Source organism: Cupressus sempervirens, chromosome 8 (genome assembly GCF_028749045.1).
Source record: "Cupressus sempervirens isolate cs-2001-9-10 chromosome 8, ASM2874904v1, whole genome shotgun sequence".
Classification (NCBI taxonomy): Eukaryota; Viridiplantae; Streptophyta; class Pinopsida; order Cupressales; family Cupressaceae; genus Cupressus; species Cupressus sempervirens.
The window spans coordinates 346,902,383-346,917,994 of record NC_143125.1 but is presented as its reverse complement, the minus strand read 5'-3'; the positions used below and the strand labels follow the sequence as shown (position 1 = coordinate 346,917,994).

The following is a 15,612-nucleotide window of genomic DNA, read 5'->3' as shown; positions in this document are numbered from 1 at the left end:
TCACCATGTTAAAACCCGTGCATCTCTGCCATAGCGAGATGGCACCATCCGTTGATCTGAATCGATCTAACGGTGTGCAAGGAAGATCATTCCTCTCAGCGTATCGATGAATAAGAACTGGCCACGTATCAACGGGCTGACTAGTCCTCGCTGACATCCCTGGACCCACAAGGACGCGTGTCCTTCAGGCGCAATGTCGTTAACATAAGACCCGCACAGCTCTTTTATAGCGCGATGGCGCCTGCCGTCGATCGGTCTTGATCCGACGGTGGAGATCTTACCTTTCCATGTACTGGTGACGCTGACTGAACTCTGACTTGGGGAACGTGGTCGCTCTTTATTGGCCCAATGAGACACCTCCCTGGTCTGACAAAGCACCAACTCGGAGGGTCCGTATCGCCTTGACCCCACTGATGAATACGTGGCTACATCTGATTCGCCACCGTGGTGCTGGGCTCCTGACTGCTCATGCGAAGTACTTGCTGGGACCCAACGTGCCTGGTCGCTTCCTGCCACGGTGGATTTTCCGATTGGGCGCTATGTCGCCATTGGAAAATGCATCGGTTTTCCGTTGGCGCCATGGCGCCTCGCCGGTCTTTCGAACTTCCGGCCCCGGGAAACATGTCGCCCGCCGACGTGAGCATCTCCGTCGGGCGCTATGTCGCCATGGAGATTTTCCGACAGGCATGCGATGGCGACATAGCGCCTGCGGCGCCGGAAAACTTTCCCGACCCGCCCTCTGTTGTAGCCCGCTCGTCGGACCCACCAGACACGTGTCAATTGGGCGCGATGTCGCTGATGCTAACTCTCGGGCAGTTCTTGATGGCGAGATCGCGCCGACCGTCGATCTTGCTGAAATCTAACGGAGAAGATCCTGCGGGCTGCGAAATACATCATAAGGTCTGATCTTGGCATAAAAAATAATATTTCCGCGGCTAGCCATTAGTCGAGCTGAGCATTTAAAATTTAAACCTTTGGCGGGTGAGCGAAAGGTAACAATTACCTTTGCCACCATTTTTGCAATTTGTGTCTGGTTCTCACTATCACCCTTTTCACTAATCTTTGGATATCTTCAATTGTTCGAGCAGTCACTATCTCACCTCTTGGCATAAGCATTTGCCTTAACCATAGCGGTGCAATGCATCTCTCCAAATCCGGATTTGGTTCGATTAGCAAAGCTTCACCAACGGCCTCAGGTGCTTGGCTCGTTTCCTCAATATCAATTGGCTTATCCTCTTCTTCACTAGTAACTGCCATGCCATCTCCATTCTCCGAGAGAGGAGAGTACTCGGTGCTGTCACCGTAACCACTTGATTCTGAATCAGAGCTCACCTCTACCACGGCCCTTTGTCCACTTGTATTATCCTCTTGGCTTCTAGCCTCAATTATGCTCTCCCTTAATGGTGTTGTATTTTGTTTCTTCGTCGAAGGTTCCTGATGTTCTTTACTTTTCTCAATCTCCAAACTTCTCTTCTTGCTCTTAACTATTCTTTGTTGTTGGCTACTACCCTCACCTTTCTGTCTGATTGATTCTATTAGACCTTCCTTTGGTTTCATCTTTTCATAAGTAAGGTGTACCCTCTGACTTTGTAATTCCCTTAACTTCCCATCATACCACGACTCAGTGTGCAGATCAACTATCCTTGTAACTGCTTCCAAGGAAGGATCCTAGTGATCATCCCAATCCACTGGGCTCAACTCTGTTCCATCCACTGTACCATAATCTTCTCTCAACACATTTTCATCATCTTCCAGTTGATCGGGAATATCAAGGCCTCTCCATCTTATTGCCCTCATCATATTCACTAACAATCTTGAAAAAGCTAGCTTTCTCACATGAAAGTCATCCCACGCATTGGCCCAGAAATCCTCTATAATAGGAACATGTTTGAATGTATTTCCATGAGATGACAAGACCATTAGGATCAAATCCTTGCCTTGCTCTATACCATGCCAAGTGATACCATTCTAATTCTTTCTCCACAGTTGCAAAGGCAATAGGATTGGGGCAACTATCATTGCCAATTCCAAATGAGAAGGTAATCCCTGTCTCACCTTTAAGTTTCATCATTTTGTCAAAACTACCTTGTCGGGGGGGGGATGGGTGGGTTACCTTGGAAGTCCCTTGGGACATACTGTGCTTCCTGCTACTCTAATATATATGAATTGTGGAAATTAGATAAACCAACTCCCATACTTCTTAACTTTTACTTCTGCTTCTGATGAGAGCCTCTTAGCAAGTGTCCCTTGCAATATCCTTACCGTTTTCAAGGCAAAGGCATCACAAAACATCTTATAATGTTTAGTGTTGTGCAAATGAAGCTATAGATAGCACTTGTGCACCAAACATTGCCCTAGCCCATTGCCAATTACTCCTAAGGCCTTAAGTCCAGGATTCTCATACAATCTTGCAATTAAATAGAAAAGATAGGACCCCATATAGAATTGCTTTTGATTTTGCACGGTCCTAAGTTGCAACTCTAAATTCTGGCTTATGATCTTAGCCAAATCAAATCTTCTCTTTCCATTTTCAACTTCATCAATAAAGTAATACATCCAGTTCTCGAATTGCATACCTTGAGCTAAGCCCATGATCCGGCTGAGAAGTACAATGAGATCGCCGTACTCTGATTTGAAATCTTACACAGTGAGCCTTGATGATCTGGTAACTCCCTTTTTGCCTTCGTGTAACCACTTTTGCTTTAGGTGAATGAAGAAAGCCTCCTGATTATCCTTAAATGACTTGGTTGCCAGATCCATCATTACCACGGTCATGCCTTTGTACTAGGGGATATTAAATGTTTCTTTGACCACTTGTCCGTTGATGTTGGCTAACACTCTCTTCCCTTCATCAGAAATGATGGACCTAGTAACAATATCAAACCAAGATGCGCACTCCATTACCAATTCTGGACAAGGCAAGGTAGGAGGGAAAGTCGCCGCATGTACAATTCTGCTTTGTTAGATTTTCTTTGCCATGGGGATTATCCTTCCTTCGGTCTGTCATTTTAACAGGATCATGTTTAGTGTACTGATATTGATGTCACTTATTCGCCTCACTTTCGAGAAGAAGGTGGTCTTAGGCATCATGTCTTCCTTGTCTTTTTTGGTGTTCGTTCCCTTTGGGTTCTTGCTTGCACTAACATCTACCATCCTAAACACATATTTCTGCCTCTTCGTTCTAAATGATATGGACTACACTTATCGCTCTCCAACCTTCTTTCTATCAATGGAATCTAGCTTATTTCTGCCTCGCCAAATCCTACCTCTACACTTATCGATCTCCAACCTTCAACCTATGGGTGGGACTACCACTTATTTCGGCCTCTTCGTTACCTTAGGATGGACTGCACTTATATCTCCCAACTTCAACCTAGGGTGGTCTAACTTATTTCTACCTCACCAAGTGTCCTATTATGAAATCTACACTTATCTCTCCAAACTTCAACCTATCAATAGGATGATGAAGTGGTGGATGATGAATGCAAGAAGAATATAAGGGAAACGAAACCAAGCAAGAACAAAAAGTTGAATCTGCCTTTAACAATCTTCACCTCTACATGAATAGAATCTTACCTTAATTTTCTCTTTACCAATAATCGGGCCCTCTTCAAGTTTGGATCAGATTTCGGAAATGTCAAGCCTCCTTGCAAATAATGATGCCCTAACAAAAATCAAAACTTTGACCTCTTGAAATCACCCATATATTTGCCAAAAATCAGACCTTTGATCATGTATCTCCTTCTCCAAGTAAAATCGCCCAAATCTAGGGCAGAAATTCGCAACCTCTAGCAAAAATCAGAACCTTGAGAAATCACCCAAGCAATAGAAAATATTCAAATCTGCTCTCAAATCACCTAGGGCAGAAATTCACCCAAATTGGAAGGAGAATGGTGTCGCACAAGGAAAATCTGTTCCAACAAAAAAATCGCCTACACTAGAAAATGTCTCTCCAAGACAATTCGCCCAACACGAGGAGGAGGAAGATGGAAAGAGTAGATGAGAGAGGGAGGAGCCCTCTTATACCAAAATCTCCTTGCTCCTTCAAGCTGGCCGACTTGCTCCGGAGGAGAGAAAAAATAAATTAGTGCTTTATTAATGGCCCAGATTTAAATGCCATGCTAAAAAAATTATTTTGCCCATAGTGAAATTAACCCATTTAATTGTCGGTTGCGATCAAAAATTGTGAAATAAAATGAGGAAAGCCTAAGAGATGCCAAAATTTTCATTTAAAAAATGTTTAAGCATTTAAAATATCACTAAAATCAAATTTAGCAAGCTAGAATCGATTTTCAACTTTAATTTACCAATTTCTTTCAACATTTAAAAGTCTTCTAGGCAATATTTAATGAAATTTTGCTATTTTAATCCACTTTCAATTTCTTAATGCAATTTTAATTTTTAACCAAAATAAATCATTTTCCTAGCCTTCAAAATCAATTTTCCAATTTTAATTTCACTATCAAAAACTTTCTCTCTTCACCATGAAAAATCAAGATTTTCCAAAACAATTAAATCTAAAAAAATTCATTTTGAAAATGCTCAAACTTATACAATTATATCAAATTTTCAAAATCCATCTAAGTCCCAAAAATTTGTCATTTTATCCTGTAGAATATGGTTCTAACCATCGAAAAAAAATATAGTCTTTGAAATTTGTTTGGCCTAAGGAAAAAATTTATATGTTCCGAAAAATCAAGTTAAGACCTGGTGAAGAAAGAAATCCAACTGTATCCCTCCTGGCCCGAAGGCGTCCAAAGTGTAAAATTTTCAAATCAAAAACTTTTGGACAACTCCAAAAAAATTTGCTAAGGCGATCCAAAAAAAAGGGGTCCCCAAAATTTTGGGGCGATGGTGTGAAAACCTCACAACAGCTATCTACAATGATCTAAATCTTCTTTGGGTTAAAATTATCCAAGCTAAATACCTGGATAGTGAGGAGAAAGAGAGAATTCTTACTATTAGGAATCCCCTGAGAGGCTCACCAATACGGAATTTTATTCTAGATTGTCACTTTCTGATTACCAATCACATATCATGACAGTTGGGAAATAGACTGAAAGTAAAGTTTTGGGAAGATACTTGGGATGGTCTTCCTACCCCAAGGAGAACGTAGAGCTACGTGAGGCAAGGGAGGTTCTCACTCAGTGATGGGAGTCAAAGTTGCTGATTATGTTGAGTTGAACCAGGCTTTAGGGTGAATAGGGTGGTGCTGGAAGTCTCTGGATGGCATAGTTTTGTTAGTTTAAAGAATAATTTTGACAACTGAGTGTCAATACACTTAACCATTTTTCACTATACATGCCAAGCAAAGAGTAGGTACCGAGTGATATCAAGTGCCGAGTTATTCAAGTGCCGAGTAATATCAAGTGCCGAGTAATATCAAGTGCCGAGTTATTCAAGTGCCGAGTAACATAAGGTGCCGAGTGATACAGTTTTGTTTAGGTGCCGAGCTATCCAGGAAACAACATGTGCCGAGCATCAGTAATGCTTCAGGAGCCGAGTAACTCAGGATATCAACATAAGAGTTTGTAATTGCACAAACTATGATGTAAACCGTTTTTGTAGCCGACATAAGGTAAATCTCGAATGATCTAGAGATAAGAACGAATCTTTTACATTTCCTATGCAATCTGCATGCAGCCAATTGGAAAATTGGAAAGACGTGCAACCAATCACCAAAAAGTGAAGTATTGAGTGGGAAATTGAGATTCAATGTGGATCGTAGATCCATATCTAACCCTAAGTCTTCGAAGTCTTTTTAAGGAAGACAAAAAGATTCACTGCAATGATGATGAGAGAAGGAGAATAGTGTTAAAGGAAAAACATAATGGAATTCAGTGAAAGAAGACATAGAGAGTAAGAGCAGCAATTCAATATTCAGTTGATCAGAACAAAGCAAAGAAGACGAACAAAAATCAAATCTCAGAGGATCAAAATCAGAGAGAGAGCCAGAACAAGTGCCTGCATTCAGCAATCAAGGATTGCAAACTATTAGGTTTATAATACCTAATACTCTCTTACCATTGTATTAGAAAGGAAATCCTATGTAGATAGGTTGGCTTAACAGCTATTTGTAGATCCTTATCAAAAGGTGATTAAATCCTTTAACAGGGTGACACTTCATGTTAAGTGTTTGTAAATCCTTTAACCAGGTCACTATTGACACTGTGTAAAGCCTTTAACAGGGCAGGCCTTTAACAGGACAGACCATTAGAAGTGGTTGAACAATATTACTGCAGTGAATTTTTGTGGGTTTCATCCCCACCCCAGTTTTACCTTCTTATTTCTGGAGGGTTTTTGGGTTACCAAATTCCAGTGTTATGTGTTGATGATGCATGTCTTAGTTTCATATTTTCATGATGTATTTACATGCATGCAATTTACTTTCAGATAAAAGTTTTATTGGATAAAGTGTAATACTTCTGATTCACCCCCCCCCTCTCATCAGTATTCTTTCCATATTTGAATATTCCAACAAGTTTGGCATGGTTTTGAGTGGACAGCAGTGAGACTCATTATTGTCCATCCTAAAAGAGAGACCACTTAACCACTACAATAAAGAGGACAAGATAATATGGTGTGCAGCCAACAGGCGCAGGTATTCGGTGAAGATTGGTTATCAAATGCGAACTGAGGGTATGAGTTGAGAAAGTGGCCAGTGGATTTATTTTGGGGAAGAGATTGCCTCCCAAGGCTGGCTCTTTTGCACAGTTAGCAGCACAAGGGAGGACACTAACCACTCAAAGAAGAAAATGATTTGGCTTCCAAGGCCCAATTAGATGTGCAATTTGTGAATTGGCTGAGGAAAATGTTGATCATCTTCTCCTCAACAGAAGAATTGCTTGGGAATATTGAGAAATGATCATGGCCGTTAAACTGGCAGGGTCCATTGCTGCAAACGTTGAAAGAAGTTTTTTTGGGGTGGCCATTAAAGCATAAGAAATCAGTGCTGTGATGTTTGTGGACTACATGCCCATCCATCATAGTATAGGAGTCATGGAAGGAACAAAATAGGAGAGGTTTTTCGGGCCAAAGTGAATCTACAGAGAAACTTAAATAGAGAATCAATGGGGCTATTGAGGAAGTTGCAGGAGCTGCAACTTCCCGACTTCCAAAGGGTGTTCTCTACACAGGGTGGGATCAATATATGCAGCAACAATGGTCGGGTATGAAACTCAGAAAGGCAGGGCAGAGTCAAGGGGGCAGAGATGTATCAAATTCTAGAGCAGAAGCAAAATGGCAAAACCCGGAGAAAATTTGGGTGAAGATTAATTTTGATGGGGCATTGAATGCAAACAATAGACTGTCTGGTGTTGGGGTGATTGAGTGAAATGAGCTAGGCGAAACTTTAGCTATTGGGGCCAAGAGATTAGTTCATTGGTCAAACAATATGGCAGAGCTCAATGCTGCACGGTTCACAATAAGAGTGGGCAAACAGTTGGGGTGTGATCGAATACACCTAGAAGGTGACTCAATGTTAGCTGTCCAAGCCATTATGAAGGGCAGTTCGAAAGCTTGGCATCTCTAACCGATAGTGGATGCAATTAAGACAGACCTTAGGGCATTAGTTGACTTTAAAATAAACCAAATTTTTAGAAGGCCAATGTGGAGGCTGATATTTTATCAAAATGGGCATTGTCTTTTAATAATGACAACGACTGATGTTTGGAGGATTTTCAGAACTTGAACTTGGGTCAATAAGGTGGGAGTTCGATTCAGAGATTTGGTGTGGGAGTTGTACTGCTGTAGGATAATTTCAGCATGGATGTTGAAGGTGTTTGCAATGGTAAAATCTGCATGGTAAAGTTGTTGGAATATTATATGTTGCTGCGACAGGGGATGAGACCACTGAAAGCCACTTTGTAATGGCCACAATGTCCGATAGTCCAATGTGGAGGATGATGCCCGCAGAGTTTTAGTTTGGATATGGTGCAGGCATTTGCTGCTGGTAGTCTCTTCAAAACTCAGAGATGCTTGGTGGTGCCAATCAGAGGTGGATGGTATGCTGTTTACGGGGCTTCATATATTGCTGAGAATAGATGAAGGGAGGAAATGAGTGACAACACTGAAGCTGTAAGCGAAACAGATGGGCTGTTTGTCCGTCTTTTGGGTGCTATGTATAATGGCACTAGTCCATATCAGCAATGTTTCAGCTGTCCCACCAGCTTATGTAGTTAGTGATGTTGCTGGATTAATGAATGTTATCTTTTCTCTTATTAATAATACTTATATCTTATCGATCGAAAAAAACAATAGTTGTACACTGTAGTGTTCAACTATACATGATATAGTAAATTATTATTGGTGTATGATGCAACTATGTATTGGATCGTTTGTTTACTAATGATTGGATAATTAAATGAAGTTACTCCACGGGCACTTGGTTTGTGCAATATCATAGAGTGCGTGTTATACATATTTCTTGCTTGTGGTTTGGCAGTGTGCTTTGTGGCACTTTGTGTGACATCTTCAAGAACAGTTAATACATTGTTTCAGTTGTATTGCATGGTTTCGCATTTATTTTGCAGGACCACAGCAGGCAGTAGGATCAGGGTATCAGCGGATCAGGTGTGTGTGGAGTGTACAATTATTGAAACGCATTCGGTTACTGGTGTTCCTCCCACCAATACAAGCTTAAAATACTAAATTCATACATTTTAGCCCTAAAACCCTAAATTTTACTTAAAATTCAAATTAAAAAATCACCTGAAAATTGGACCATAGTATTTTGAAGGCTGCAAAGGGATGGTCGAATCATGATAGGCAACCTTGTGAATAATCGGATCATTGTCATGACCCTCCAAGCCACAATCAAACCTCAAAATGGAATCCTCCCCTGGCTTAGTAATGCACAGCTTCATTAAAACACTGCGGGGATAAATTCCAGGCTCTTCCAGGAAGGGGCCCAGCAATGCGGTAACGGCAATATCTTCGTGGTCATATGACCTCTTCAAGACCACATCTTGAGAGTTGGGTGGGTCCGAGATCATAACAAAGGAGCCTAATGAGCCTTTATCACCCTCTTCCTGCTCATAAAACAGCACCATCACCATCGCCTGCAGGGAAGTGGCTACGAAATAGTGTGTTTAATTGTAAAAGCTTCAGCTTTACTTACATGATGTTTGTTGTTGGATTGCTCGTAAGCGATTTCTGATTCTAGCTCATGTATGAGTTTTTTGTCTTCTCCTCGATTGTCAAGCAACTCGTGGAAGAAATCGGACGCGTATTTCTGCAATTTCCCAACGGGATTCGTATTCGAACAGAAATATGAAACTTTGGTCGTAGAGGGTGCCGCTCCTCGGAGTTTTCGTCCTCCCACAGATATCAACTGTATTAATTTCTTCGACATTTTTTGTTTTGCCCGATTCTATAAAGAGCAATTGTTAGTCCTTGTCTTATATATATGACAGTGAACTAATGTTTTGTTTGCCCCCACTCCTATCTCTTATTTCTTTTTTCATAAACAATCATCATTTCCTTAAATCATATTCCAAAGTTGTAGAATAGATATTTTTAAATTTATTCTTTTGGAACAAAAATCTTTTTTTCTTATTAGTTAAAGGCTATTTTCTTAAGTATTAATCTTTTTTTTCAAATTGGAAAATTTTCACAAGATCGAAAGATAAGGATCTAATGAATGTTATAATGTCAAAATTTATGAAGGGTCTTCCTCAAGTTCGGTAATTTATGGATAGCACATGTGGCACATTCTATTGGGAGAATGGAAAAATGAGCAAATGTACCTTAATCACGAAATCTTCTTTGCACTACTGAACAGTATAAGCAACAAAAAATCTCTGCAAAAACACCTTCAATTGATGCATGTACACTACAATCCTTGTCACACTTGTGCACAAGGGCTTCACAATCAAGAATCTAATTAAAAAGTCATCGAGCAATCCAGTTTAATTGTGGCATAGAGAATGAATTGTCCAATGTCATTTTTCCCCCAAATTTTGTGTATTTTTGAAAATAATTTTGACTATATCTGCCAAGTAACACATAGTCGCTAGTTATGTGGATCTCTATCAATTTTTTCAGATTTTGTCTAGTTTTTATTCATTTTTTTTCCCTTTTTTCGCTGGGTCAAGGTTTTAACTTTTTTCAAGGTTTCTTGTCATTTGAAACCCACATGTCCATTTTTCCTTCTGTAACCCGCACCCCAATTTAGTCGATCAAATAGTTATAATGCCCAAAATCATCAACCACAAGTTAGCTTGAAAATTAATTTGTATTTTTCTCAATCACTGGAAACATAACCTGAAACTCATAAAGCATGAGGTATAATGCCATTACCTACACTGACAATATTTGTCAGTCAATGAGGACGAAAAATAATTTTTTCAACGAGCAAAGAATTGCTTCTTTTAAATAATTATTCTCCTTGTACTTGATTGAATTTATAAGTTTTTCATAGAACAGAAAGGATAAGTTTCAAACAAGAAACAACATTTTCCACATCATAGTTGAAGATATACGAATCACAATCTAGACAAATTTCATACGTTTCTCTATGCTTGTTGACTTCTGTAGATAGAATGACTGACTATATGATGTACTCCTTTGAAAATATGACTAAGCAAATATATAGCTTGCAATTTTAGGACAACACATCTTACATTTTGCATCAACGTTAAACTATCTTGTTCTTTTGATACAATTGTCCTTAATACAAACAATGTAAATCCGATTACTCCTTATATAATGCATAGAATATGATAGTTTTACATATACAGTCTTGTCAACATACCTATTCATATGTTACATGTGTTATTTTTGTGCAATTTGAAAATCTGCTAATTTCCAAATACAAATAGAAAACTTCTAGCATTTTGTTTTTTTAACTATCAACTTCCTCCCTTTCTCTAAAGTTGCAGCAACTTTTGAAATCAATATAAACCAATAACCCTCCTTCATTCTCCCCACTGAAGGTAGGGACTAAAGCTCGATTAGAGCTCTTGTTAATATTATCTCTATTACAAATACTCCTCTTTGACCTTGCCCTGCCCACATCATATTCGTAGTAGATTTCTTCAATTTCCTCCCTTCTCAATCTTCTTCTCTTATTTCCACTTCTTCTTCTTCTTCTTCATTCACCTGCTTCCTCCCCTTTGCTCCTTGCTTCTTGCTATTTTTTTACTTTTTATTTTGTATTTTCTTCTTCATATTCTCCTCTTCTCTCTCTTTCTTTGTTTTCTCCTCATCCTCTTTTTTGTTCTTTTCATTTTGTTGCTTCTCCTTTTCCTCCTTTGTCCCTATACTTCCCCCCCCCCCACCCCATCTTTTTGTTATTCATTTTTCTTATTTCTCCTTCCTCTTGGTGGCATCCTTCACCTCTTTCTTATACATTGCCTTCTCATTCTCCTTCTCCTCTTCCTCCTCCTCCCCTTCACCTTCTACTTCTTCTTTTCCTCCTCTTCCTCGAGCCCTTTTTCACCCCACCTCTCTTTCTCCCCTCCTCATTTTTCTACTTTTTCCCCTTGGCTTCTTCTTGATCTTCCCTTTCTCTTTTTTTTGTCTTCTATGCCTTTTTTTCTAATGTTCCTCTTCCTCCTCCTCCTCCCCCCTTCCTTCAAATCATCCTCTTTCGCTCCTCTTTACTTTTATCCTTCTCCTTTAATTTCTTTTTTTCTTCTTGTTCTTCTTCTTCTTTTGTTGTTTAGTAGAAGACAGTGTCCTGGACATTTTTTCCATTATTCCCCTTAAGCTTCTTCTTCCCCTTCTTTTGTTTGGAGAAGAGACAATGTCCCACATTTATTTTACATCTTTCCTAAACTTTAAGTTGAATTTAAAAGATAATGTCTATTTTAAAATTTTCTTTCTTATAATTACTTGAGAATAAATAACTTCAAAATTTATGAATAAGTAAAATTTCAATGTAAAACTTAATGTATAGTATAAAATATGTGTCATGTGTTAAATTTATACAGACTTCAATAAAATAATATATTAAATCTAAAGTTAATTCTTTTAGTATTTTTAGGAAATATAATTTTTTATTATAAAATTAAACATAAAATAAATAATTTAGTGTAGTTATTTCTAATTCATATAATTTTGTTATAATATGTACTATATTTGTAATGTAAGAACATTATTGAATATAAACATTTATGTAAAACTAAAATAAACTATACAATGTTTAAAAATTAATACTATCATTAACATGTTTAAACAAAGAAATAATTGTCATATATAGTAAACCCAATATATGATTATAATTAGTTGATGGGATTTTAATGTGGGATTGCTCTTGTACGTTATGCTCAGAAAATTTGTCTCACGACATTAAACTATTTTAAAAGCCACAAAACAACTTTTAGAAACTCATAAAACTATTTTGCAATGGTCAGAAAATATGTTTACGTTAAGAAAATGATGTCCAACATTATATATTTTTTATTTTATTTGAAAAAACTCTTCTTATCTATTTTTAAAAATAAAATAATTATTACTAATTATTATTTTTATTAATCAATTTTAAAAATAAAATAAACAATATTATTGTATAAAATAATAGAATGGATAAAATTAATTGTATAAAATCTAAAAATTATTATTTTTAGATAAAAAAAGATATGTTTTTTTTTTGATAAATTATAATATAACAAGTTTATTTCTTCTTTAATTTAATTGTTCTTTTGGCAATAGAAGCAAAAAAAAAAAAAGCTAATTAAAATAATTATTACAATTTTTCTTTTTTATTAATTAAAAATAATAATATTCTTGAGTGTAAAAAAAATGGGTTCTACCTTTCATAAGCAAAGTTGTAGAAAACCAGCCTATGAGCATTTTACAAAAAATTATGAAAACTCAGTCGAAGGAATATTTCAATAAAACCAAACATGTGATCCCCTTGCAAACTTTGAATAAACTTGAAGTCCTAGATCTAGTTTCAAGCAAGGAGGAACAAAATACATTATCAATCCAGAAAGACATAAGAAACAAACCATCAAAGAAATCGATGCAATTTCCCTCCTCGGGAATTAAAATGGGGAAGATAACCCTAGAAATTTGAAGTTGGGTAGAAACACTTTCACAAAAAAATTAAAGCCTAGTGACCACTTAAGATCAAGGGAGAAAATAAGGAGGAATCTATCATTTCAACACAAAAACAACTTTGAAGCTCTAGCATCTGTACACAAAGAGAAAGGGAAGCAATTAGCAGAGGAAAGGAAAGGTAAACACAACTAGCAAGATTTGCTCCAAAAATCCAAAAAGAAAGTATTACTACCAATAGCGAATAATCAATTGGCAAACACCAACTACAATACCTTCTCAGCCTTGGTCAAACTCCATGAAATTAGAGGCAAAGAAGTTGTGACAACATGAGGAATAAAGGAGGCAAATTGTAAGGGCAAGTTGCCACAAAAAGCCAAAACCATGATAGCAAAAGAGCTTAAAGAGGGATGACAGTTTGTTCCCAAGCAGAAGAGAAGGCAAAGAAGTTTAGCAAAACCTGAGAAAGAGATAGCAACAAATCAACCTAGCTTCGATCAAAATATAGTTAAAAGAGATGAAGCTCAAATTAGGGAACAATTAGCACATTTTCCTGTACTAAATATGTACTTAGACATAGCCTTTGTGAAGTCTCAATCCCATCTAAAACTATCTTAGCTGAATTTAGTAGGAACCCTAATTTGAGTCTACCTCGCTCTAAAAATCTCTCTTTAGCCAACAACATACCCATCAAATCTAAGCCTTCCAATGTTTCTATTGTTCGAAAGTCTGTTAAGGATTCTAGCAATCTCAATACTCTAGACATAAGTTCTAAGGCTTATATTCCACATCATAGGAGAGTAATGGGATCTGGATCTAATAGAAATAATTCAATCTTAACACCATTGATCCCAAAAAGTAATATGAAAGTGGGAATAATGTTAGTAGAACACAATTCTCCTAGAGATACCCAAATTATCAGTAATAAATTCAACAAGAGAAGGTGATGGAAATGTCAAGAGCTAGGAGTGTTTGCTTATTGGAATGGCCCTAAAGAAAAGATTTTGAAATCGGCAAGATGGTTAAAAGATTTATGCATGGAGCAGGTAAGTATCTCTATTTATTCTAATTGTTTGCTATATCTACATTGTCAAATAAAGACATTATGAATGAATTCATTTTAGTTTCATAATGTCTTTATAATGGTCATTGGCTTAAATTTGTAAGCTGGATACCAAATTGTAATGAACAAAAGTTAGGAAATCATCTAGCTCCCTCTTAGTTTGAATGCAAAAGTCTTCCACCAGAATTGCATCAAATTCATATTATTAATAAAATAGGAAAATATTTAGGCAACCTCTTAGGCATCAACTTAGACTACAACACATCTAATGATATCAAGTTCCTCATGAACACAAAATTAGGGCAAAGAGATTTCAAAACTAACAAGATCATTACAAATAAATCTATCTATAATCTTTCTTTAACTATATATGAAGGAAAAATCAATGGTATCATTGGAATATATTCTAATATTATTCCACATTAGATAAATAGAACCATTAATCCCAAAGAGGAACTCAATTGAACTCACGCCTTGAGAAAGAGGTCAGAACAAGAGAAAGATAAAAAATTAGAAGAGACAGGAACTCTAACAACTAAAAATAATAAGAAGCAGGGTAACAATGAACAAGAAATTAGAAAATTTGATTTAGAGGACATGAATACATCTATAATTATCAAACAATCAAAGAAGAGTAAGGAAGATCAGGGGGAAAAGATATCCTTGAAGAAAAAGAAAGATGGCAACATAGTGTATGAAGAGATGCAATAAAAAAAACTAGGTTATATCAATGTACCATGTGTCCAAAAAGAAAATGGATTATTAGAAGACCTAAATTCTGACTTAAAGATTTATAGTGGATTAACACATGATCTTTTACTTACTCGAAATGATATTAATGATCAAATAGTCATAGGATAACAAGCGTATGTAGAATATCTCAATGAATCTACTCAAAATCAAAAAATTGAGAAAGTTGATCTCCAAGAAAACAAAGAAGAGGATGATAGAACAAAGAAAGTAAGAGTAGTAGACAAAATAATTGGTGAAATTGTACAAAAAAAGACATCAGGATTAGAAAGAAAATTAGTAAATTAGGATAGAAATTTGGAATCATATTTCAGTCAAAAGGAATCTAACTTAGACCCGAGTCCTGCAGCATTCAATCAGAGCCCAGATAGGAACATGAAGTCATTAGAAACTAATAGTAAAGGACTGCAAAAGATAAAGGAGGACAGAATATTGCTAAAAGTTGAGCAAGGAAATGTAAACAACAATTAAAAGGTATATGAAGAGGTAATCAGAGTTAAGTCAAAATTAACAAAACTAAGAGAATATAGAGAGGAAGATTGTATGATAGAGAAAGACTTTGATCAAAGAAAAAATGAATTAGCCAAAAATAACTTATAGACAAGAATGGATAGAAATAGAAACACAAATAGTTAATATCCCTTTAGCATCATCAACACATTGAGAAAATGTCACTATCTAGAAAAAAGCCAAAAAGAGATCACACAAATTTTGGCAAATTCCAGCAAATGGGAAAGATATATTTGAAGATAGTGATAGTGAGTCTAAGATGGAGAAGGAGGGTAAGGATAAGAATA

The 15,612-nt window shown here is 36.9% G+C and overlaps 1 protein-coding gene across 2 annotated transcripts in view; it reads right to left on the bottom strand.

Moving 5' to 3' along the window:
* LOC149542756 (Mitochondrial glycoprotein family protein) overlaps window positions 1-9,385 on the bottom strand; it is a 54,775-nt gene extending 45,390 nt beyond the window's left edge. The window contains exons 1-2 of one of the 2 annotated variants that reach the window (XM_089797647.1): window positions 9,119-9,385; window positions 8,710-9,029 (exon numbers count right to left, since the gene is read on the bottom strand). In XM_089797647.1, coding sequence (XP_089653773.1) covers window positions 8,710-9,029; window positions 9,119-9,352 — 554 coding nt within the window. In that variant the 5' untranslated portion in view covers window positions 9,353-9,385. The remainder of the gene's footprint in view (window positions 1-8,709; window positions 9,030-9,118) is intronic. The other variant, XM_089797646.1, reaches the window with a different exon arrangement.
* Window positions 9,386-15,612: the final 6,227 nt, after the last annotated feature.